Source organism: Magallana gigas, chromosome 6 (genome assembly GCF_963853765.1).
Source record: "Magallana gigas chromosome 6, xbMagGiga1.1, whole genome shotgun sequence".
Lineage (NCBI taxonomy): Eukaryota > Metazoa > Mollusca > Bivalvia > Ostreida > Ostreidae > Magallana > Magallana gigas.
This window is the reverse complement of record NC_088858.1, coordinates 44290531-44318459: the sequence shown is the minus strand read 5'-3', so window position 1 is coordinate 44318459 and position 27929 is coordinate 44290531. Positions and strand designations below refer to the sequence as shown.

Sequence of the window (27929 nt, the reverse complement as noted above, 5' to 3'; positions counted from 1 at the left end):
TCATTTTTCCCTTGGCTTCAATTAATCCTTCTTTTGTATATTACCCCTCTATGCATGATTTTCAGACACTGTTCTTAATTACGGTATGCACTCAGACCCTACTGAAATTGATATGGACAAACCCCCTCTCCACGCAACGAAAAAAAAATTGGGGGAAAAAGAAAAAGCAATTTGAAAATTCTTTAATGTCTTTTGGCCCAAAGTTTTTAAATTGTCTGCACTGTGAAAATCTACGCTGAGTGTGGGTACGTGAAATAATAACTAGGCGGTGGTCTTAATCATGCAACTCTCGCCTGGGGGTGGTGGTGGTGGTGTTGGACTCTGTTACTTGCAAGTTTCTCTAGATAGCAAGTGCTCAGTGAGAAAAACTGGTAGCAAAGCTTTCAAAAACCTGTATACATTGGATTATCATAGGATAATTGTAAAAACACATCACATAATGATTAAAAGTTGAACACAAGCATGATACATGAATGGAAGCAGAGCAATCTTGATTATGGTGGCCCCATATGTCATAAAGATAATTTTCACGCATCTTAGAGAGGATATAAGTTAGGTCTTAAGTATGATATATATGATGGAAGATTAAGGAAAAGTACATTCCACAGTTAAAGATTTACACTACATAATCTGTAGTTGGTATTTCTCCACCAATTACGCATATTAATGAGGGTCATTAAAGAACTGTGTCACACCTATGGTAATTCTAGGAGCATTTTGAGGTAACAGGGTTTATCATAGGTAAAGAATTCCAGAAAAACAAAAATGCTGAGGAAAATGATCATTAACATACTTAGTTTGTTGATGATGAATGAAATGAATACTTAACAAATGTTAAATGATTATATTAAATACTGACCTGAAGTCAATAATTCACCTTATTAAACAAATTGCTTATTGTTCTTTTTTTTTTTCAAAGTTCTACACCTGACCCTTAAATTCAAATGGTTTATTATAACCAGTATAAACTGGTCATGAGACCAGAATTTCCAATCATATATCCAATCATATATTCAACGTTTCCTGTAAAAGTTTTGTACCTTAAAAAAAAATTGAAAGTTTTCTCTGGGGGTGGGGGTGGGGGGTCAGAATCCAGAAGGAGACCTCAAAAATACAGCAGGCTTATTGGTTATAAATAGACTGCACATTGACACCAGACAAGAACAGGAAGAGAACAGAGAAAAGTTGAGCAGCGGCATCCGCAGACAGTAAGCTATGAAGCAAGAGACTGGCATTGAACAATCTATGCAGCACCCCAGGGTTGAAGATTTCAGGTCCAAAGAAAGAGAAAGAGGTCAAGAGAGAAATCAGACTCTAACATCAACACCAGACGTCGTAACAAAACAATACAAACATCTCTCGCTCTATACATGAATATTGGACTGCACAATTCAATCACGTCTCTAACTGACAATGACTTTTAATCAAATTTCTGAACGTTACACTCATCTAAATTTCTGTTTCACATCTGATTATATCCCACCCACCCACTACTATGAATATTTAGATACATTATGTGCATTGTTAGTTTTGAATTTCATTTTTACCCCCCTCCTCCCTTCCAAGCATTACCTCCTTTTTATCTCCCCCTTTATCCCCCTATCAAAACCAACAAAGAAATATCAGAAGTAAATATATGTACATATCTGAAATTAAAATCTGCCTTTAAATGCCCCCTTGTGATTGAATTGTCCATCAAATTACCTCCACACATTTTAAAAACAGAAAACAGATACTTTTTTAACTGTTAAAATTAAAAAATTTGTAGGGGAGGAAACTTCTCCTTTTTATTATCATTAGCTTCACACTGCATCAGGACGGCGGCTGACTAGCGAGTATTTGTATTCAAATAATGCATTCCATCACAGCATAACATTTATAAATAAATAAAATGATTAAAAGATATTTCAGTAAATTCATTGTTTGAACTGCATTTCCAATGTATCAGTATTGTTTGATCAAATCCATTATGAATATAACTGCATGTTGCAGATATTGAGCATATCTTGTAAAAACAAAATCAAGAGCTTTACAGTTGGAAATATTTCATTTTAATTTCACCCATTTGGGATCTATTTTTGATGAATTGCGAGATCAGGAGAGGCATCTTTCAAAATCAAGTCAAACTTTATTTTAAAAAACAAGACTCTGAAATGGAAATTGCAACTCAAAATTCAAGCTCAATTTCATTCATAGCAATTACCCATTTCCCCCAAAAATATAATGCCAAACTTCAAACAGCAAAAAGTTTAATCAACAAGAAAACAAAAATTTCCCAGTTATGAAAACTTTCTTGTGCACTTCAAATTCAATGTTATGCCATGATAGAATACAGGTAGGGAAAATTTTTGTTGACTGTGTCTATACAATACAAACACCTGAATATAAATATTGTATGAAGAAAAGAATATATGGAAAATTATATAGAAATATATACAGATTACAAGACAATGGGTATGGTTTTTTTTTTGTAAAGTGAAACACAAAAATGAAACTAAAAGTAGAAACTAAAATTAAATCACTGTAATTTACAAGTGGTATATGGTGATTATACAAGTGGAGGGATTTCACTATTACAAAATTTGAATTTTAAAAGTGATAAATTTCAAGATGCAGTCTACATATAGTGAACACAAAAATTTTCCCTGGATGGTAGGATTTTGGAAGAGTTATAGAGTTTAGTTTTTAATTTTTTTGAAAAATGCAGATGGTGCTTCACTCATACAGACGATTTTTAATGAAAACTTATTTGTTGTTGTTGAAAAATCTGCTTCATTTCATCTCTTTACTTACCGATCTTGTTTGTGCCTAGATGTGATAACAAAGAATTGGTTAACATTAAGAAATAGAAATGACATATGACGCGAGAGAGAGAGAGAGAACTTGCCTGCAGGAACAAAATGTTAGTGAAAAGTACACATAACACATACATTATGATTTAACACACACATTCTTACGGATTAGAACAAGCATTGAGATTCCCTTTTCAAATTTTTCCAAAAATGGATAAAAACATGTTCATCCAAAAATGGATAAAAAAAAAATAAAGGCAGGTATAAATTGGAGTGAAGACTATAAAAATAGCCCAGCATGGTGGCAGAGTTCTTTGCTTCAGCCCAAAAATATTGCAGTGTAGTTTTTTATTAGGATGCTTTTATGTTGCATTTAAGGTTTTTTTTTTCCATTGTATAAAAGCTTAATGATTGCATTTTGGGTGTTTTTCCATTGTGTAAAAGCATGATGAATGCAATTTTTAGATAAAATGAGTAACATAAAAATGTACCGGTAGATAAAAACATACATGTAAGGATGAACAAAAAATAATCACATAGAGGTTGTAGACTAAGTGAACTCTTGTTCTGCCCAGTTTGCGTGTAGCATAGACACATTTGGTGCTTGACATGGTTATGTCCCCTTTGATGAAGTTGGCCATGATATTTATATACAACAGCAAATGAAGATTGTGGAAAATTGATATAAAATAAACCCCACACAATTTGCATTGTGGCATGCTAATTTTGGTTGGGTTTCCCCTCCCATAAAAATCATGAATTGGAAAATTGAGTCACTATATTTAAATACTGAAGGGAAATGTTTCATAACAATTATATGCAGCAATTCCAGAAAAAAAATTAAAGTGTAAACGGACATATAAATATAGAAAATAGAGAATGAACAACATTAAATAAACATTTAAGATCATGAATACATATCACTTGCAAATTTCATAAATCATGCTGACATTCTATTTTACAATATGTAGGGAAAAAAATCTGAAGAAGAAAAAAAATAACTGAGACCTTTTTTTTTTAACAAATACATAATTCTAGTGACATTCCAATTCACGGAATTCAAAGATTTCCTTGTATTTTGTAAAGGTGAATATATTTCTACAACCGTTTATTGGCAATTTCCCCATGCAGTTTAATTGTTTTGGGCTCTATGTGTGCCCCCCACCAATTATTAGTAGTGTTTTTCCTGATTATCATAATTTTGTCATTCCTCCTGAAATATTTGCATCTAAGGAAATGGCAGACAATTTAATATGGGGATGGACATTCTATAGAAAAAAACCAACACACTGAAAACTGGGAGATTAAAATTCACTGATAAAAATAAATAGAATACTTATTGAGTTTACATGGGGATCAAAATCAATTAAATATAGATATTCAGTGTATGGCTTATATATTCAAAAATTCAACTATATAGTAAATGCACACTAGGTAAATATCTCAAAAAAAAAACTCTCTTATATAGTATAGCTGTTTCACAAAATGCAAATTTCTGCCATTTTTCCCTAGTCAGTGTTAACTTTGTCAAAGGCTACTTCAGCATGCCGCCGACATTTACCTTTTGAGGTAGACATAGTTATGTAAGAAGTTCTCAAACGCTATCTGCATCTCTCTCTCCTTCCTCTCCTCTTCCTCTTCTTCAAAGGTCTTTGGGCAGGCACACTCGCCCTGAATGGTCTTATTGTTAGATAGACCTAGATCACGCGATGTATCCATTTTGTCATCCTCATCATACAAATCGTCCGATTGGTCAAGAAGAGTGTCTAGTGCTGCAATACAGAGCATCATTGCAATTATCATCCTCAACATCAAAATTCATCTAGTCAACTTAAGTTTCTCAGTTTATTTCCTTCATTAAAAAAATATCTGTTCCGACTTCTTGCTGAATATAAAATTAAATTTGTTTATGATGATATAATTAGTTCATTTTATGAAGCTCAAAATATTTATTTCAATATCTATCAAATTTCAACAACACAACACATACGTTCTGAGCAGTAGTCTCTTTCATTGAATTTTTCATGCACTAGAGGGCGCTTTCTCCAATACAACTCATAATGTGTAACATTGCCGTGAGGGTTGGCAGGGGGGTTCCACATGATTTTCAGTGTCCCTGGGGCCAACGCCTTCACTCGTAACTTGTCTGGTATAGTAGGGTCTGCAAAGGGTACAAGACAATTTTAGCATATGGCTCACTGTGTGTACAATTGTTAAACCCTATCAATTCTTAACAAATGTTAAAGTTACTGAGAGTTTTTGCACGTTTTCTCAAGTACTGAAGCAGATTTATACCATTTAAGACATATGTAAACAAAATTTTGCTTTCTCGTCATAAAAATTTAAACAAAATTATTTTTGAAAAAGAAAAACAAATTTTGCCAATTTATAAAACTTACAGTAGGGAAGAGTTGTGAAGTAGACAATACTGCTGATGGCTCCATATTTGGCAGACGAAGTGGTGTAGGTTTGTACGTAAACTGCATACTGCGTCCAGGGTTTTAGATTCAGCAGCAGGGCCGTCGCATAATCCTCATCTTTGTCCATTTTGTTCAGAATATCTTTTGTATACCACCTAAAAGAGAACATCAGAAGTTTTTAGTAGAAGACTTTGTATAAACATATTGTAGGTGTCTTGAAAAGTATTATGATCATATTTCTATTCTATAAATCCTTCTTGCAAAGATTTACAGATCAAGCATATTTAGGGTTTTGAATAGTAAATATGGAAATTTTACGTTCATCAAATTAAACAGAGAGTGCTAAAAATTCAAACCATCTGTCTGAAAAAAATGTGCATTTTATCAAGTCTGACACATTACAGAACATTTATTGCAACTTATCTTACAAATATCATCTATATACAATGGTAAACTTTACATCTAATTCCTCTTCAGTACTCCATTAGAAACCTAATTAAACTCAAGTCAGCCTTTTTTAAGGGAAAAATTAGACATGAATGAAAATTAACTTACACATCGTTATCGCAAGCATCTCTGCCTTCATAGATTGAAAGATTTTTAAATGGCCTGCAAAACAGAGAAAAACATAGTTTTACCCATCATTCCTTTCAGCAACTTCCTGTGCAAGAGAGAATATCAATAAATTATTGAGTAAACTTCTGATGCCTCTAGCCAATTGGGAAGAATGGCAGTTCTACCTACACATTCCACCTGTTTCTTAGAGCCAAATTACCTTGAAATAAATCACTTTGGAAAGAAAAACATCTAACACTGGGGAGTAAGGTGCGATTATTTATAGATTAACATGCCTTTATGCTTTCTGTGCAATATTATTCACTAATCTCTTAATTTTCAAACAGGCCCTATAATGTGCAGTAATGTAAGTAAAGTATTGTAATATTATGCATCAGCATGATTTAAATTTCATTTTCCAGCGGAAAGGCTAATATCTACATTTCCCTTATTTATACTTGTTATGACACATTAAACAATGCAAATATTTAAAACATTTTAACATGCCTCATTAACAGACCTCACTCCTACTGTTACGATCCTAGGCTATTTTAGGAAAAAAATGGTACAAACATTGTCATTACAATATTTATAAACTTAAGACCCTGGGGACAACCACCTTCATTCCGGGAGTCTAATGTCAGGAAAAGAACAATTGTTGGGAGAAATATGGGTCGTCCGGGCCCCGTCTTGTACCTGACACCCACTGGGTCCAAAACACAGTCACCCCCATAGTAGAACCCAAAGGGCTTAATAACCAAAGAGCTGACACTCAAAGTGTGGCCAGAATAAGCAAACAATTTGTCATAAATAGAACATACAATGATCTGGTAATTCATTCAGCATCTTCATTTAAGTTAGTGACTTTGAACTCTGTAGTTTACAAATCAACCTTATAATGACATCTAATTATCATACAATTTAAATATAAAGCTGCATAATATAATTAATGAGATTTAATTGAAATTTGAAAAATGTAGCAATTTGTTTATCAGTTTAACTTCTACATGTACATCTAAAAGAATTTCAGACCTGGCAATTTGTTCTGTTTGAAAATAGAGAGAGCATGCTAAAAATATGACATAAATGTAAATAGCCAACTATGATAAATGTTTAGGAATTCAGAGAACATTGTAATCTCTTTCCTATTTAAAAATTACACTGTATTTCATTCATACTTCTAAAAATAGTTCTTAACTCACAAAATAACGGTAACTTGGATAATTAACCTAAATAACACTTAGACGATTAAGAAAAAATAATAGTTCTATACTAAAATACTATTTGTACGAAGGTAACATTTCAGGAATTAAAGGATTGATGTCAAGGGATCAACATCTAGTACCTATGGAACACATAATGGACAAAAAAATGTAAAGTATTAAAGTTCTACACAGATTTACCACACAGTATTTCTATCACAAATTATTCTGGGATAATTTCACAGGCTACGTGACCTTAAATCCAAAATAACAAAGCTCAGAAAGGTTTGCATCGGAATGAATAGCTGTGACCACAGTCACTTTTGAATAGTAAAAAAACATTATTTTTATGACAAATCCAAAACAGCTATAACTTATATATATTTTCACATGCGATCTTCACAAGAACAGTCTAATAAGACATCAATTTTTGTATGGTTACATATGTAAGCCTGCATCCTTAATTAATATGGAAGCTTTATGGTAAGTTTTACTTACGCCTCTTTCCAGCTGATAACATAGCTTAGCAATTGACGAGGGTCGGAGGATTTGAAGTTATCCCAACGAAGAAAAGCAATCCGTGCGGCAATCTTAACTACAGTCAGATTCAGGGTCGTCACTGTGCCTGTATAGAGATATAGCGGGGACATACATAAGCTTTGGTCAACATGCAAAACATAGAGAATCATAGCTAGATGTAACAGGTGAATAAAAAGGTAGGGCGATCATACACTAAGTCGTACATCACTGGAACGGAAAAGGCTACGAATAAAAACAATCTACATGAAGAGGTGGAGCGGTGGATCTAAGATAATTGGGGGTGTCCGCAACATCCACTTACGCTTCTCTATAGACGATAACATAGCTTAGCAAATTGCGTTGATCTGGAAATTTGCTGTTGTTCCATAGCAGAAAAGCAAAGTTGTGAGTCACAGTTTTAACCCTGAGGACTATGTGTCTCAAGTTGCCTGTGTGGACACAAGAAGGAGGGAGAGATATCAAATACAGCAGAGTTATGTAACAAGGAGATCTTGTTCTTTGTGCAAGGACCGATCAAAGGAGTATTTCATTTACTGGAAATAAAGCAGCTTTTAAACTCTTTACAGTACATGTATAAATTTAGGGGAAAACAGAAAACTAATTTTCAAATTTTTTTTTAATTCCCCCCAAAAATGTCTTAAAGTGAATGTAAAAATTCCTGTACTGGTATATTAAAAACATCTGTAATATTTTTAATCTAATGAAACACTACGATCAATCATCTACAAGAAAATATCCACCTATCTCTTATATAAAGAAAATTATCTGTAAAGGGGGGAAAAAAACTTCTAAAATTCATATGAATATTTAGATAAGAACATGTACTCAAAAGTGCAATTTACAGGTAAACAAGATAGGAAAAGTTCAATGAACTTGTATTGCGCCTGATGTTTACGAATGGTTTTTTTGACATGCCTGATGAAAACATGTTGATACCATGCACATCAGGGTCCATTCCCCACTCACTGCTTTATTTTGGTTGCTCAGACAAGAAAATGAAAGCCAGTCAAGAGCAGAGCTGACGGCAAAATTTGTTGACCTTATGATTCATAAACACAAGAAAAATAATCATCCCCCCCCCAATAAGACAAACAAGCTTCAAGAACATCATCATCTGGAATGAAACAGTAATTTTGGTAGATGGTAGCTTACATCACATTAAAAAAATGTTATATATATTTTACAACAAAAAATATCTAACTCAACTTACCCATAATGCTAAATCTCAAATTGATACTTTTGATCAAATTTACTTTCATCAAGTGCCAATACAAACAATATACTTCAGATTCAGTTGTTTGATACATTCACATTAATTTAACATCTTTGGGAAATTTTAGTCATTTAGAAAAAAAGAACTATCTATAGGTAGTTGTAGCACCTGACAAAGAAATCTTGATTTAGTACTGTTCATCTTCATTGACCCTAGTCAAAACACCCACAATTACTATAAACTTATCAGCAAATTATTTGAACATCAAATTCTTCAGAGTGCAATCCATACTTTTTTTGCAGAGCAAATGAATGAGGTAATTTCTTACATGGCATTTGGTCTCCATTTGAACTATCAGAAATATCATTCTTGCTCTTGTTATCCATCTTAACCTTGCTCTCAAAACTTTTGATCTTGTTGTAACAGAGTTTGCGATTGTAGTGGAAGAACATGTTGCCATTCAAAATTTCCAGGTTGTTCTGGACGTTTTCTGGGAAGAGTTCCTGTAGGTTCATGTTGTCATGGACAAGTAGAGAGAAACTGAGAAAAAAAAACATGTTCAGACTCACAATACATAACAGCCTTAATATATAGCCATTTTATACGAAGAAGGTTATAAACATATACATATATTGAAAACTAAATCATAATTCACAATGCTTCAAAAATGTATTTTAATAAAATGTGAACAAATAAACAGCCACAGTGGACTCACTTATTTGAGTTGCTGTTTTTGCCGTGGATTTTGCGCAGATTTTTGAAGAAGCCCAGAGATAGGAGAGTGTTGGAGTGATGAATCCAGATATATCCTTGAACTTCCTCAATCTGACCAAGGTTTCTTTCTAACTCCTGGGCCACATTGCCTACAAACACAACAAATGATGATCATTGCAGGCATTATTCTAAACTATGTACATGTACTGTCAAAACTAATAGGCAGCAATGACTACATCAAAGTACTGAGAGTACTGAAAGGCACACATGAATGTATGTGCTACAAAATAGTTGAAGAATATTCAAGTGATGCTCTACTAAAAATCACTGCAAAACCAAACACAGATAACAAACATACTGCACTATGCTTTGCTTTCATATAATCTTTGTGAAATTATGTTTTTATGATACAACTTGCTTTTCCCCATATGACACTATTATTAAATATAAAACAAACTACAGAATACTTTCTCTCTGTGAAATTAATTGTGTATGTTCTGCTTGCAAAGTATGCTACGGGTAATCCTTAATTCACTCCACTGAACTTAATACATGGTTGTGGATACAAGACTGAAGGGCAACAGCTGCTATGTACTTCTGTATATAATAATGAAACTCAACGCTCCACTAACATTAATAATTTATATGCTTTATGATTTAGAACATTTTTGTGAAATAAGAAACTGAACTACTAGATTTATCTGAATATATAGATTAGGCGAGGTTAACGGTGTGAGACCTTTTTTGCCCCGTCGCCTACATCTGTGTCAAACTCTCATAACCTGGTATGTTAAAACAGCTCTTTCCGGATACAAAAAAAAAAAATGTTATTCCATTCGTACCTGAACCATAATGTTTTCTAAATAAATACCGATTTATTTTTAGTGACATCTGATCAGTATCTTTCTTTAAATCCTGGGATTCAAACACATTCAGCGAAAGGGCACTGACTCATGATCTGTCGACAATTAGCCAACTAGAAAGAGTTTGTACTTACTTCCTCTAGTAATTCTGATTTCCAGATGATTGACAATGATGGTACAGCCAAACATGTCTTGTGACTGGGCAGCAGTTTCAAGCTTCTTTCCATTGCAACCTGCATCAAAATATTTTTTTCATTTTTTAGAACATGAAACCTTATAACCTTTTTCTCATATACATCTGAATATTTCAATAGATAAAAAAACAAAATTTACCATTGTTTTTATCAATTTCATCAATAACTTTTCAGTAAGTGTAGTATAGGTAATTTTAAGAGATAATAATCATTCCAGCAAATTCTGGAATCTTCTCTGAAGCCATGGAAGATGAACATGATGCTGGCAATATGAAACGCTCGGATCAACTTACTTTTTGGACACTTGTCTGCACACTTGTTACAGGTACGTCCGTCCGCGGACTCGAGGTACCCTGCAAGACATTTGTCCACGCAGTCCCCAGGGAGCCCTGTCTGGTTGTTCTTGACCAGTTTGTAATGGATGACATCTGTGCACTCATACTCTAGAAGACATCTTCTTCTTCGCAGCTGTTTCAAATGAAAAAAGAATTTTTAAATAGGTGTGCCATTTTATTCAAATTAATTTCCGATCTACAAAGTTTGAGAAATGGTTAGCGGGTACAGAGTTCACCATGATCCAGGAACCACGTGCAGATAGCGCTATAACAATGTCAAATTTACAGACCTTTTCTAAGTACACAAAGTATTACTTGAAACATTATGGCTATTACAATTGGACAGATATATCAATTCCCCCTTTAGAAATAACCAATTTTTCATAACATATACAAAAAATGAAGGGTAAAAAAATAATTTCCAATTTTTAGGTTCGTCAGTTTTTTGTTACCTCGGGTGACAACCAAGCTATAGAGAGTTATTACGCCGTTGTTAGTAGACGACAGGATGAAATGCCATTCACCTCTTCCTTATGCAACAAGAAGGCAGTTTCCCACATTTTCCCCTTAATTCATTGAAAACTCTTGGTGATTATGAGTCAGTGCACGGTTTTTGTGGAAATTAGGTTCGATTGCTTTGTCAGCTGATGGCAGTCTAGCTAGTGCAAGTTTTCCATCAAACCCTTTCTTTGTGAATAGATTCCAGAATCTATTTGCCTACCGATAATTCAAAGCAATTAACTCTTTCTTTATTATTTTTGCAAATTAGAATTTTTTTTCCAAAATATCAAAAAACACTGTTAATACGGGGTATAATCTTTATGCACTATGTATACCCACACATGCTGTAACAGTGCCTGAAGAGAGTTCTACTTAAACTACTGAATGAGTGGCATATTAGTGGAAAATTCAGTTTATGTCCTCCATATTGAAAACACAAACCAATGTTAAGCAATGAAATCCATCTCTAATGATTCTCACATTGTCACTTTGGAAAGCACCTCTCGATTCCTGGTTTATCTGCGATCAAACTTCTTAACCACTTGTTAGAAAGACGCAAAAGACAAATGTTCGTCTTGTGCCACTTTACAGCATATTTTTGTTAATTTCTATTTTTAAATAGAAATGTACTTTATCTTGTCGTTATTCTACCTCCCCTATTGAAATAAAAATTCAGTCAAATGATTAAATTCTACAATACCTGATTATTTATGCAATTTGATTTTCATGCCTGATGAATATCTTTTTTTTAAACAAATAATCAAATTTGTTTTTCAAGGAACAGATCATGTAAGTCAAGGAACAGATCATGTAAGAGCAGAATAGTACGTCTTCCTATCGAATTGTTCAACTTTTCGGCTGATTATCTCGGTTACTCAAAACAAAGAACAGAAGAGATCTGCGTGATGAATAGCATTTGTTGATGTATTACAAAAATGTGGGTAGGTTTTTTTCTTCCTCAAGGTAATTATAATGAGAGATATATCACTATGTTATTCACTTTTAATGTATACAGAGCCAATACACAAATGATTGAGAGATATGACCCGAGACAACCTTTCCACTGCAAATCTCCCCCGCTGAAGTCTACGGGGACCACACTCAAAAATGTGTCTGCTATATATTTCAGATATAACAAAGGAAAACTGATGGATTTCCTTAGCAAAGTTCCAGTGTTTTCCAGGATAAGGCATTTGCTAAGATAAAATTGCCCTTGAACTATCTGCACTCAGCTCTAACTCTGCCGCGTTCACAAATCAGGTTAATATAAATAAGACACAGCATTTGCTGCCTGCAGATGCACTCTTTCATGTGATGTTTAGTGTACCTCCAGTTCAGGACATTTTCCACCTACAGCATAACTGCATACTTTGTACACCACTCAGAGAGGGAGAGAGAGAGAGAGAGAGAGATGAAATAACAAGAATCCTCATTGTACTTGTTGATACAATTACATTTAACCTACTAGCAGGTGCATCTTCCATTTAAAAAGACCCATATAACAGTGACCCTTTGATAATTTGCTAGACAACGTTTATTCATAAGACCAATCTCTCTCCCTAGTTTATAACACTGAAAACATGTCTGCACATCCATCATTTTTGTCATTTGCTGACAATTGTGGATATTTCAAATCCTGTGCTGTTTCAAGTAGAGTAAGGGGGATTCAAATTCTGTTTTGCTATGTGAGTGATTTCTCAATGCTGTAGTAAGCCACATTATCCCCATTAGGATTTGAACCAGAAACCATTAAAGTGACAGCCTATCCTTATACGTCTATCAAGCAGTGCACAGTAAATCATCTTGTAGTTGTAACATGCTACACAGACCACAATACTTTTGCACATTAAAGAAATATGCAAAAAGACAGCCAATAAAACAAAACCTGCATAAAATCACAATAAAACAAAGGCCTGGCTATGTCATTAAATGAATCAAAGTTCAAAAGCTTTGGAGACACTGAAGTCATGATAGACCTTTGCAACTGTCTAGCCATATATCTGTTCACACCCCCACAGCTCCCTAACACATAACTCACTGCTGGTATTCAAACAATCCCTCCCACCCCTTCATTCCAAGCACCTGCCCCATCCTCTCCCCACCCACCTTTCTCCATACACATATATGAATATATCAAAGTCACTAATACAACGTAGATTTGTTAAGTTCCACCCTAAAGGCCTATCCTTGTAAATTTTACAATAAAAACAAACGCAGAGATAACAAATAATGGATGTATCAAAGTTAATCCACTGGTCCTTAAAATTTTTGCTCTAACCAATTTTTACTGGACTTACTGTATAGGTTCCTGGTAAACACTGCTTCTGGCAGATGGCCTGGTTGTTGATCATGCTGACGACGTTTTTGCAGACTTTACAGTCGCGGTCAGTCTCCCCAGTACAGCCTCCGATACAGTTGGGGTGGCAGCATTTACCATTGTCACATACCCCACTCTGACAGGGACGGTTCAGGCCTTCACATGCTGTAACGATACAAAATTCAAACTTAAAATCTGGAAAATCAATTCCTATCAATTTTTTTTTTAAGCATAATTAAATGCATATAAAAGGATTCCCAGTAGAAAAAAAAACAACAACAAAAAAAACAACTATTCTGAATGAGGCTGCAGCAAAAATTAAAATCAAACTTTATCAAGGAAATCAACTTCTTTGCACACAAAAGAAGTTTCACAGCAATAAAAAAAGACTTCTCTGACAGACAAGTTTTTACAGTGATATGTAACAATAGGTGGTGAACAAGGCTGGCCTCCATTACACACTGTATGACCTCAATTTGCTTCCATTCTTGATGACAAACAAGATACGGAGGGATAGTCTTGAACCGACAGCTTGGATTCCAAGTGTATGTTCAAGACACGCGAGATGCATTCATCATTATCATTTATTAATGACAATGATTTAAAAATAATTTAATTTAATTTATAATGATCATCAGTTGTTTATTTTTTAAAGACATTCGTGAGCATTTATTCTTTCCAAGTGACAAAGTTTAAATAGACAACTCATGAACACAAATTAAATCAATTTTCTATTAATTTAAAAAAATATACTTGAATATTTGACTGAACCTGTTAAATTGGCAGCAACTCTAAATCTTACAAGCCAAAAATTACTGATAAGTAATTATAATGTAACCAACAAAAGAAGGCATCAGAGTTTTTATGGGTACACTTGCTGAATCCTTAAATAGGTTGATGGTCCAATTTTCAACAAAATTCACCTTAAAATTGTAATCATTACAATTTACCAGCTGAAATTCTTTCTAGGCCAAATTGAAGTCCAATATAAAATACCAATCAATGAGACACATGATAATAAATATATATCCGGACATCCATATTTAACAAGCATGATTTTTATTGGCACATGCACTGGTATTATGCGACTAACATAATTGCAGGAACTGAAAAAATAATCATCCATGGCAGTTCCATATAAAATGGGGTCACACAATTTGGTTAAATGATTCAGATGGCAATTTTTTTGCAGGACAAGACAATTATGCCAATTAGCAACAGAAATAGATCACTATATACGATCCTTATTCTATTGGAACATCCAGACTTCTTCTTGTTAATAATCATATTCATGTATATATTTTACTGATAGGTCCTTATAATTCGGATCTGTGCAGACCTGGAGCCTGGAGCGGTCAAATCTGGATCAATGAGATGCCACTTGCACAAACAGTTGCACTAACTGGAACCACTTACCCCAGCCCTAACCTATTTTTTTATAACCTTTCTTTGTGTATTCTGGGGGCATAAATTCAATTAATTTCTGCATGGTGTTTAGCTTTTCTTTTTCGAGAAATGTCAACTTAACAGTGTCAAAACCACATCTATGTTATGAAATTATTGCTTGATATGTTAGGGTGGAATATATTTATTCATTTTTTGGAATAATTGGTACAAGGCCTATAAAATGAAAATTAAAGCATACCAATCAAAAATCTGAAATGGCGGTAAATAGTACCGTTTTGTTCAGTCGTGATAGACCTTAATGTGTAAACGATTCTAGACATCTCAAAAATAGTTGGTCTTGTAACTTTTCCCCTTAAAATTATTGAATTTTTAACACTGTAGTTTCATCATAAACATTTATAGGCATCGTGTTTCTTAGGCTGAGTAAAAATCAGTTTTTTGGCTTCTTAAATTTTTGGACAATGGTCCTGTCAATAACATTTGCTCTCAGATATTTTACTTTGATGAACTCTTCTAGCATTAACTCAACAACAAAATCATTGAAAATCAAATCGCCTCTTTTTTTTTTTTTTTTTTTATTTTCAAAGATATAACCAACATGTCTTTAAAAATTTTCAACATTCTCTGTCACCTTGAACTTTATTCCAGCTATAAAGTTTAATGTCTGCTCATGTGATCCATTGAGTGCAAGTTCTTAAAAATGATCTGTTGTTGTTTTAAAAAATGACTCGAACTTCAATCTTTGACAATCAACTGACCTCGTTATCTTTCCAACCCATCTCCCCCTCCCTCTTCTTGTTCATTATCAATGTATATTTCTTTATGATACATGTTGATCAGTATGGATATGCATGTTCATGACAGAGAAACGCTCTCCTTGGACTGATGTAAACTAGATAAGTTTAATGTGCACTTTTAACCAAATCTGATGCAGAATTTTGTGCACCATTTGATTATCATATGCACTTCTGAAAAGCATTGATTGTATTTATTTGATTTATACAGCAATGCTCATAATGTGAGACAGTAAAGAGAAATATTTAGCTCGACCAGTGATCATATACCGCTGCAATCCATAAAAGACTAAAAAGTGCACCAGTGTGTTTAAAATCAGCTCTTTTGATAACAAATTCCATGTAAATAAGGATCAAAGATACATGTATATGCATGTACTCTCTTCACAAACTTGTTAACACAATAAAAAGGGCCTTACAAATTAATATTCTGTATCAGTTTCTTCACTTCTAACGAATATAGTGCCTTTTAAATTCTTTTCCTATTAAATAAGTTTTATATAAACTTTACAAAACAAAAAATATCTCATGAAATTCATGTTACATAAGTTCTAAATCTTGAATCCGCAAATCATCTAATCGTTGCTGCAAAATTTGCATACCAGAATTATCTAACAGATATAAACGAAAAACAATTCCGCCATTAAAACAACCAACTTGCATTGATGGGAGGGGCAAAAAAAACCGGTGTGTCTTGCTAGCAGTCTAGGGCTGTAGCTTGCAGGGTTGTAAAGAGTTATAAAGAGTACGGCTGATTAATTTCACACATTTGCCGTCTGCTAAGTTTACCAGTCATAGTTCCCAGTAGTCACCACTTGTTGACATGACACCTATCTCCGCCTGATAACAGCCTTCTGTCATGTTAATATCTACATACCAATTAGACGAGATAAACAAGGAAATAACTCGCTGTTTATATCATACTATGGACAAGGCTGCCTTCTCAATGCTTCCACATAACTAATAACTCTGCTCCTGTACCCTACACCCAAACAGATTTGAGCCCCTTTACTACCACAGAAAGAGATGGTTTAGTAATGAATAAAGTATGTCTTTGGAATGTGTCTCTGCTTTTTTCTCTGCTATGAAAAATGTGGGATATTAATTTTGTTTACACAGAACACTCTCATAAAATCACAACACAGCTCCGGGCTATGGCTGACCATAATTTTTTATTTTCGTTTATGACCAAGGGAGGGAACTCCTGCCATTGTTTTTACTTTTTCTGGGCTTCATATTCATTTCAACATGACAAATATTTTGCGTTGTTTTGCAGGACTCCCAAATTCAATGCAGATTACATAATCAGGCTTTGACTACAGAATTAGAATGTTGACAGGTTGGTTTGACTAATTTAGATTGCATCATAGATAACCTTATGAGGCCATTAAATTTCAAATAGATTTTTAAATATATTACGGTTATTACCATCATAATATGATATGTTTATTAAATATATCCTGTGAACTAGTAAAAGTACAAAGAAAACAAACATTTAACTTGAAAAGTGCAAGTACAACACAAAGGTAACTGAATACACAACCAGTATTCTTCACAGTAGACCAAACATTTCGTATTATGATCGAATGATATTCCTATACATTCCTCTCTCAATATTTTGTGTTAATGGGGAATACCATCTGTGACAGCTGAGGACACTTCATTCAAAAAAATAAGGCAGTAACACAATCAAGTTTCCACCCTAGTCAAAATAATTTATAAATCAGGCCCCCTTCCCTTTTCTGTTCTAGGCATTTAATCTATTCTTAGATTCTTTTGATATTATCTACAAATTGGAACAGCTGATCATGTTGGCAATGCATGTACTGATCTGCCAGGTTCCAGGATTTAGGCTTCAAAACCATCCTGAACCGATTCTACAAGCATTGTTACATGCAAATTGTTCCACAACACAGATAAACATGCTTTTACCATAAAATATTCTAAACATATTCACTTGGCCTTCAGCTGTTTCCTGGTACTAAAAAAACCCAGACATTAGTTAGCTTAAATAGTAGTTTGAATAATTCATCTGTAATTTTTCATATTAAAGAGTTTTTCACTCTCCGGTGTGTTGAATATGCAGAGAGAACAGCACCGCTTGCTTCAGACAAGTTAATTCATTGATTCAATTCGCCCATGAATTGGCAAAACTTTGCAAATGCACTAAATGTCCTCTCGCTTCTCAAAACTGACACAAGCTCTATGTTATTCAAAAACAAGTTGTTATCGTGCAGTTTGTACCCCTCTTCTGTGCTAGTGAAAGAGGTATTCAGACAATCTATTTAAAGCCAAATAAATTGCCAAAAAACATGCCACCGTGACCTAAGTTGGCCAAAATGAAGACAACTTCACTTGCAACCTTGAAAGACAACCCACAGAGTGTTGGGCAAAATTCCATGTTGACAAAGTTTAACTTTTCACTTGGCTTGTTTGATCATGCTTTTTATTTTTACCCTGCGTTTTGAATCAACATGCATTTAAGACCACCACAAGCCATCCACTAGTCCTAAAATTACTTCTGACTTCTTTAAGAAAAAGCTAGATTCAAGCTATAGATTCAAATTACCAAATTCCACTATTCTCTTAATTAAGAACTGTACATTTGTACTAAATCAAATCCCTGCCCCTTTATGTTTGAAGTCCTTTTCAAACATAAATATATTTATTAGTATATATTAAAAAAAAAAAACACCTTTACTACAAGCAAGCTTTATATTTTCTAAAATTTGCTTTATAAATAATCTATGTAAATTTGTGTCTGCAAATTAAGTCTAGTGCAAGATTTAAAAAAATCATGAAGCACGCTTCAAAAATATCACAATAATAAAAAAGAAAACCTTTTTCTGAAACCAATAAAAGGATCATTTTTAAAAAAAGACCTATTATCATTATCATAGTTTTAGAAATCAGACAATTGTATGAAGATGCTTTGACAAGGAAAAGAATGATGTCAGCCAAATATGTAACCTATTCAATAGTTCCATCTTTCAATTATTATCTTGAATTTCAATTTTTATTAACTTTTTAGTAAGACGCCCTCTTGACCTTCCAAAGAACAATGGGCAAGGTGTGAAAAATGGCTGGGCCATATGGATGGGTGCCAGCTGGTCTACATCTGTACTGGCGGATTAGGTTTGGTCATAACTAAAATTTACTCCAACAAATCTCTTATAAGACTGTAAGCAACATACAAGGCCACTTGAATTAAAAGATCAATCTTTAATCAAGTGCCACTATGTATTTACAACAACAAAATATTGTCACAGCTTGTGGTGAAAAGGTCTCACTTTAAGGAAAATACATACTTTTTGTAAAGCAAGTTGTTCTCTTTTTCAAACTCTACCGATATTTTTCTTCTTTAATGTGTTTAATAAGAATTCTCTGATAATTTTCAAGCTATTTTTCACCCCAATTTTAAGTGGCAGATAATTAAATCGAAAGATGCAAATTTAAAAAATTTAATAACAAATGTCTTCACAATTCATAATACCGAGAATTTGCCTGGATTTTGCGTCTTGATTGCAGGTAAAGTAAATCCCCAGAATGAAATTGAATCCAAAGTTCGTATGAATTAAACCTTGAAAAACTTACCTACATACCAAAGAACTCAGATTATGACACAACCACCATAAATAGCCTTATGTAAAAACTGAAATAAAACATATTTATTCGAACAGAAGACTGTAAGACAATGGAGATTTCCAACATTTTGTACCCTTCTAGTCAGGTTGAATCTCGAAAACTGGCATCATCCAATCATCTTCCCTTCCTCCCTTCTCCTAAGAGCCTAAAAATTCTTTGATCCTCTCCCTGATTTATAACTATATCAATGTTCTAATTATACCTCGTCTTTAATGGTCAATTGTAACAGCTGCACCCCTGCTAAAAACACTGTTTTGGCAAAACTAAAAATCAATATCCAGCTGCCTCTATTACAAAACAGTCTTATAATCTGATCAACTTCAGGCTCAAAATTAAATCCATTTTTCTCTTCTCTATGTCATAGTACTTAAAAACAATGAATATATACCATTTGTCGGCCAGTATGGTAATTTGATAAATTACACTTCTTACATGAATACACAACCAGGGAGCAACCAAAAAGACGCATTCCTCTAGATTTTACGTACATGTAAATATATCTGTCATTGCCAAGGAAAAGCATGAATGAAGATTTAACCTCTTAATCCTGTGAATAGTTGCGCAAGAAGAACGTGTGAACGAAATAATCGGGTTACATGAACATGACTGTAAAAAGAGCTTGGAATGACTTCTGAATAACAGTGTTCTAAAGAAGGGTGTTAAATACGTCAAATAACTTTAATGATAGCAGAAATAATCAAAAACGCAAAATTCGCCAACATGCCTTCTACAGAGATAGTGGAAAATTAAAAGTAAAAAAGATTGAGTTGAACAGAAATTTCACATGAAGTCCCTTGGACTCCCCAAAAGGAATGTCCATTCAACTGTAGTAGATAAGGGCCCCCTCCCCTTCCAACCTCTCAAATGTTTTCATGTACTTATCATAGCTCTGAAGACAATTTTCATAGACGAGAATATAATTTGGTAAAACTCTGGACCTAAATTTAATACTGCCCCAGTCTGTGGGCAGTACTCTAGACTACAGTTTCCCATACATATCAAGTTTTCATGTTAAATAATGTTCCTCCTTATTATCAATAATTCAAAATGCATATAATTTATTTTTTATTGTTTGCAATTATAAATTGGATTCAAGTCATATGAAAAACTTGTTTGAACAATTTTTTTCTGGTAGTGCGGGGATGGAATTTGATTAAGGAGAAAACAGCTGCAGACACAGTTAAATTCCAGTCTTTTCTGATTCAATCTCTGGGAAATCTGCTACAAGAAGCTGATTAGAACATCAGGTCTTTCGCTACAGTAAACTTCCCCCTCACCAAAACAAAACTATACTCCAACTCTTTATCCCTAACCTGACCCTATGAGCAGATTTTTTAAACATGATGTCATTTGTTACATAACACAGCACCCATGATGTATAAAAATATATATAAATACATCATTTTCACACATTTTGCTTTGCAAAGAAGACAACTTGTTCTTAGCACTTGATCAGACATACTGCAATCTAAATTTTACAAAATTATGATATCATTTAAATAACAATTTTCAGGAAATATTTTCTGGTGATTTCTCACAGTTTAAGCATTGAAACTCTGAATAAATCAAAAGGATTATTAATTTCTTTGTCATTAAATACATCCCAGTTTGATTTATCAAAATAACTCTTATATCTTTAAATTTGAGAACATTTTAAAAACAGGCAGCCATAAAATAAAACATCTGAATTAAGGTACTCACTGAGAATTTTTTGGCAGTAGGATTTAGTCCAGCATCGTTTTTTGACTTCCTTGCTGACCTCCCCTGTTGGTGCGATGACCGGAGTACTGGCACAGTCACTTGGACACACATCCACGCACTCTTTGGCAATCCTGTTCTGCTTGAAATAGTGCTCGCTCATTCCTTGCACCCCTACTGCAATTTTGGTCCAATCGATGGTGTCAATGTAACATAACTGCGGATTCTTTTCGAACCGGACGGCACCACGTTCGATGGTTGTCAGACCAATCAAACCCAACTCTTCTAAGTCCATCAATTCGAACACCACCAAGGCGAAGTTGAAGAACAGTTTGTGACCACGGATGATAGATAAGTTGGGGAAAATGTGCCTGAGACTTTTTAATCCATACACTCGATAAAGAAGGAAGAAATCGGTGATTTCAACCAAATCCGGAAAGTAGAGATTTTCATACTGTTGATGAGATGCCCCTTCAATTAGGAGAATTTTCAGGTTTCCCTCTATTACTGTACAATTTTCTAGTTCAGCAAATGCATTCACATCATTACGGATATCAACATCTTCGCAGATCATACCTGAAAATAGAAATGAATACATGTAGCGCAATGTTGATCAACTCAAAGCCGTATGGTTATCATAATATTGTCAGAAACTCGAGGGCAATATGCCCGACTCTCACACTCAATTACAAAAAGATGCATGTCCATCATTATGACTTTGAATCAAAAAATATTCTTCAATTTATCTTATGATAACTAAATAAATTATATGTTACGACGTTCTAACACGCATGTTTTATTTACATTGCAAGTTGATACGATATTGTTTTGCAGACGTGGAATTTATAATGCTATAATTGAGTAACAACCTAAGCAATGGCAGAATCAAATTCAGTAGACAAGAATTAAATATGTACTTATTTGAAACTTTTTTAGTCTAAAATTTAACCTTTTCTATATGTGCATTCACAGCCTTTACTATAATATAAAACTTGATAAGAAATATGAATGAAGTTCACACACTCTTAGACAGGAAAAATACAATTTGTTCTAGAAAACTGGTGAATACCAGTTTTTCTTTAATTTTTTTTCAAGGAAGGCAAAGATATCAGTGATTATCTGGAAGACTATCAGTAAAATGCTTGACAGAGTTAAACTCTGTTTTCTTTATCTTTATGGCTCTGTACTTGATCCCTCTCTTTGAATTCATGCACAGAGTGCATGATGTGTTCATTCCAAACAAATAAGGTATTTCTATAGGTCAAGGTCAAATTTCTTCAAACAATTTTCTTGACCTTGAAAGAATGAATGATCTTTCAAAAACAAATACCAACGTGAACAAACCCAATATTCCCTTAGTCATGATAGGAAACCAATACATATGACACAATGCATATATCTGTGTGATATTATTTTTTTTTATCTGCGGCTTTCTTCAACATTTAGCAGGCAAACCCTTATTATCATTTGAATAATGTGTCAATTCATAAACACCTCACTATTCACAATTTATCAATTAATTTACCTATTTTATATTCAAGAGGAAATAGCTTTGAAGGCAAGGACTAATTCATGAAAACAATGCTGGCAAATTACTTGCCATTAAAATTTCCATAAACCTGTTTATGATCGCCTAAGCTGAAATTATTATAGTTCACACAAATCTACAATAATATATTTTGTTTCACCTTTCCTCAATCAAAAATAGTATGAAATACACATGTATATCTACATGTTTCTTCGTCAAAAATCCTCAATCAAATAGCAATTAAAAGTTAGCTTATTTTTTTCTCAATTAATGCTATTAATGGAGAGAAAAAATGTAAACCATCAACTGAAAATCTGAATCAGAATCTAGAACACAACAGACAAATGTAAATGAAGAACATAATGCCACAACCCAAAACTAAGATGATCTTTATGGTTTTAAAAACATCAGAATAAATTTACTACTTTAAGTGTTGAGAATTATCATGCAAGTCAAAAATTGTAAATATCCAAGGACAGGCCGACAAAAGCCAGGCTACAATGTCACCTTGAAAAATATAAAATACACCCTGCACCGAAAAACACTCGAATATTGATTGCTTTGATTTCTATTGGCAAACATTGCGACTACAAATAGGCGGCTACAGGTACTCGTCTCATTCAAGTTCCTCAGATGATCACATGATCATAAATCACGAGTGCATGAAACCGACCACTTTTTTTTCTCTCCCCATTCACAAAACATTAACAACGTACTTTGAAAGCCATGCCTGGAATTTTTACACAATGTGCACAGTTAGGCTAGCATTTAATATCAGGGGTATGCAAAACTTGTCGCATGATGAGGCGCCTACCACCAGTGCAATTAATACTGATGTGCTGAATGCATTAATGACACAGCATTGTACCGTTATTAGATAATCTCTGCATTTGATAAAACCCTGGTGTTTGTCTGTGCATTAATTTCATCCAGATACTGTCTTTTTGGTGTTTAGAACTTAATCGCATTTATCTAACTTTATTTTTCCTTCAGATGTATCTTTTTCCCTCTGAAGTTGTTAATCCTTATGGTTCAATAGTGCACCATTAAGTCAAAATGACAACTATGCATCGTACAGTGCATAAAGGTCAAATAGCTCCCAACGGACAGACCCGTCCATCGTTGCTTTATCAGAGAAAATTATTTTGTGCAATTTTGGAGACCCCAGTGCAGACTGAAGCAGGTCATTTATAATCTGAGCACGAGAGTGTTTGATTTAATCTCTTGGTTTTCACTGATTCCTCGGGCTTTGATGCAGTGACATTGAGCACATCTGTATGTACTGATGCTTCACATCAAAATATTCTACTGGTTCCAAACCCACCAAAACAGATTTCTGGGCCATGTAATTACATTACACCAACAATTAACCACCTGCAAATTCTGCTCTTGATGAGAATATAAATCCAACAAAATAACAAACAAAAAAAGAGAAGTTGTTAATAGGTCAAGGTTGTGTGAGTATTATCTAGTAAAAAACTGATTCACCATGAACTTTTAAGCAGACATGCAATTGTCCAATTAACAAATTAATTAAGCCCTTTACCAGCACAAACACTACATACTCAAAGTTTACCTTAAGTTCAAAAAGAGAAAAAGACAGAGAAAGAACCGATTTGATAATGTAATAAAATTTAATGTATCTCAATTCTGGGGTTCTCTTACTCCCTGCATGGTGACCAATATATCTCAATCATTTTAGTAAAGCAGAACCTTAAATACAAGTAAATAGTACTGGTGGCAATTGATATCTACCGTAGTCCTTTACAGTAATTTACAGTGCACCCTATGTAGAGATATTTTGAAACATTCCCTCTAAAAAACAAATCAAGTTTATCCAAATTACCAAGCACCCAGAATTTTAAAACAACAAATTAAATATGGCACATATGAACCACAACCTCTTCAAGTTTTGTAGTTATTCTTTCTTCATATTACTCTAACACCTGTTCATGATTTGCATATTTCATGCTCATAATGAAAGTTCTAATCTAAAGTATGACTGTAATAATACCACAATTTACAATGTATACAAGCAGGTGGGCAGCCAATACCACATAAACTGTGACTTCAAAGACCCAGACAATTAAAGCATTGATTATTTTACACAACAATATTAAAGGGGGGGAAAAGATGTCCATTAACAGAGAATCTAGATCTGTGCCAGAATTTTCACTTTTGCTTTTGTCTAGAGGCAAGAAAGACTCTATTGATTGAGAGAGAAAAGTTATCAATTAATTCTGAAAATGCAGTTTGCCATGACAAAATAGTACATTGGACCAATGGATGTTATGCATTGGGGATGCGTAGGCGTATATAATGGATACCGTTTAGTGCGTGCTGATTTTGTTGTTTTCCCATTATCTGGTGAAAATCCAATTAACAGTAATACGACTACAACATCATCACAATAGAGCAACGTACTACACAATGTATTTCAATTTCTTTTTACTAACTTTTTTTGTTAAATTAATATTTTTCCTATCTTATATTTGGACTGCTTAAGAAAAATAAAAATTCAATTTTTATTTATATATTTCCATTCATTGTAAAATGTTTTCTGTGAACAAAACAGAGGAACTCCAGGTAAAAATTTCATCTGGAATATATAATTGTGGATATTAAATCAAGTTGCTAATTGTACTTCAACACAAATGATTTGCAAAACTGTTAGTTTCACAGCTAATTCAAAACCGCTAACGGCAACAGTTGATCAAAAATATTTATTCTATTTCAAAATCCATCCTCTGATTTTTAAATGCCGTGTAACACTCCATTTAAATACAAGCATAAAAAATCTCTCTTTTTCAAAAACATACCAAACAAAGCAATCTTACAGCATTGTTAAAAATCTCCGTTAAAAAAAAAATTCTTATTGAACGATATTCGATGTAAGGATACACTATATTCTGACCTTGAAAATGTTATTTTTCTTAGTTCCCCCAAAACACAAAGTCATTCTTATTGATCCCCCCCTATTGAAATCTGCATGGAATATTCCTCATGCCCGATTACTTCTTGTTTGTTATGAAAGAGGGTCCGTTTGTAATTGGATACTTTCGACATTTTTTGGTATTGCATTAGGCATGATAAATAATATCACAACCGTCCTTTGAAGCTGTAGCATTTTCAAAAGAAAGAAAATGATCAGAAATGTAGTACGGTAAACAATTTGGAAATTCCATCAACAACATCCATATAAAACTCTTAAAAACTTGCACTTGAATAAAGCACAAATGCATGATTAATAAGATTCATCAAGATCCCATTTCTAAATACACAAAAGATAAATAGTTTCTCTTGGAACCTCTGACTCGATACCACCATTGTTATTTTGCAATAACTAAGTGGATTAGTATTTAATTTCAACATTAATTAATTGACATGAATATTTGATATCCACTACAAATTCTCTTGCTCCTCAAGGATTTTACCAAAGAAAAACACAAGCCTGTATTGTAAAAATATATAGAGTCTTAACAACTGAGACCCAATTCCAAAGAGAAAAAAACATTGCTGTATTATGAACAGATTTTGTTGATATAAGAAGAGAAATTAAATCAGTATTCACAAGTCATATAGCATTTATTCAAGTCAAGGTTCAGACTGGATGAACACAAATTTGATAAATGAAAAAAACAACCAAAAAAAAAAAAAAATTCTAATGCCTCTGATTAAAGCCACAGATAGTACTAATTCAGAGTATGAATTCATATATACATGTATTTCATATTTCTGAATCAATAAAAAATTCAGAGTACCGTTAATCAAAAGAAATCTGGGGAAATAAGTATCATTTCATATATTGATTTTTTTTCTAATCAATGCACATACAATGTACTTACTATGACCACAAAGTTGATTAATTTTTTAATCGGTGTACAACTAAATATAACGGTAAATCAATTAATTAACATACCCAGATACCTACATGTACTTTAATTTGGTTGTGTAATTTGATTGCTAATAAAGAATGTTAAAACAAAACCAAAAAAAAATTTTTTGTTTCACTGCATGTTTTTCGTCAGGGAAGGGACTCAGCGTCTTTTGTAGTCTGAATTCCTCATTGTACAAAACTTCAAGATTATGCCTTTCTCTTCTTTGATTTGGTTTTACTTTGGACCACGACCTGCATTTGAACCAACCACTGAAGGCCATTACAACCTTTGGTGGCCACTCCTTGAACAGATAAACTGAAATACTTGTGGTTAGTGGTTCCACTCCCTATACCTCCTATCTGCACATACCCAGCTTATATGCCCTTTAAGGGTACATCAATTTGCCTACTCTGAAGTACACATATTATCATAAAAAGCACTGCATGGCTTTAATATTTCACCAGAAATATAGTTTTGTAAAAATTTACAATTAAGCTAAAAACATTTTGAATGAAAAACATTAATTTAATTTTCAATTGGTCACATCAGTGGAATAAATAATGTGTATGGTATGTTTTCCCCTTTTAAGGAATATATAGTGAAGAAAAAGAATGGAATGTCGCACCCTTATGAATTAAACCCCGCCATTTTGTGATCTGTAAGTCCGTGAGTTGTAAACAAGCACTATGTCCTGATGAAATATTATCTTCTTATTATCTAAATTTAAATGCCAGATCCTTTGTGAAATGGCTTGGGTTAAGGTCACCTAACAGAAATAAATTCAGTCGAGTAGCTAAGCACAACAGAAAAATCAATTCAAGCTTGTTTTGCATTGGGAGGCACAAGCTGCTTTTTTTTCTCATTGCACGCCGACACACTTTTTGACTCAACCGATTTATTTTTTTCCCTCAACGTCTGGAAACTGCATCTTTCCGCAAACAATATCTCATCGATTAGAAATTCTGAAACAAAAACGCTAGATGCATGAAAACAACTTTTTTTATACAAGAAATTTTTTAAGAAGACCATGCAAGCCATCTTACTACTTGTGTGAATTCTTACTAAAATTCAAATGCCAAGAAACAGCACAACTATTCCAAGTTTTTAAAAGTCTATGAGCAAAAACATGAGACCCAAAATTAATTCAATGTATCGTTCAAAAGCTCAGAAACCACTCCCTCTAAAAATTGTGCATTATACATTCACCAAGAAACTGTTCATGTTCAACAATTCCTTTAGCGAACTATTTGCAAATCCTAAAAATTATCCAGAATGCATGAACAAAAAAAAAATATTTACAGAAACGAACTTATTTACTAATAGTGGATCTTAA

General features: G+C 33.5%; 1 protein-coding gene across 4 annotated transcripts in view; it reads right to left on the bottom strand.

Moving 5' to 3' along the window:
- Positions 1–27929, bottom strand: part of LOC105348544 (insulin-like peptide receptor) — a 47911-nt gene that overhangs the window by 12780 nt on the left and 7202 nt on the right. For 2 of the 4 annotated variants that reach the window (XM_011458019.4, XM_066087143.1), the window contains exons 2-13: positions 21194–21766; positions 13627–13811; positions 10787–10961; positions 10434–10532; positions 9438–9585; positions 9051–9262; positions 7468–7594; positions 5768–5821; positions 5192–5367; positions 4783–4953; positions 4354–4564; positions 2794–2808 (exon numbers count right to left, since the gene is read on the bottom strand). In XM_011458019.4, the coding sequence (XP_011456321.3) occupies positions 2794–2808; positions 4354–4564; positions 4783–4953; positions 5192–5367; positions 5768–5821; positions 7468–7594; positions 9051–9262; positions 9438–9585; positions 10434–10532; positions 10787–10961; positions 13627–13811; positions 21194–21766 (2146 nt within the window). The remainder of the gene's footprint in view (positions 1–2793; positions 2809–4353; positions 4565–4782; positions 4954–5191; positions 5368–5767; positions 5822–7467; positions 7595–9050; positions 9263–9437; positions 9586–10433; positions 10533–10786; positions 10962–13626; positions 13812–21193; positions 21767–27929) is intronic. The other 2 variants (XM_066087142.1, XM_066087144.1) reach the window with 1 other exon arrangement.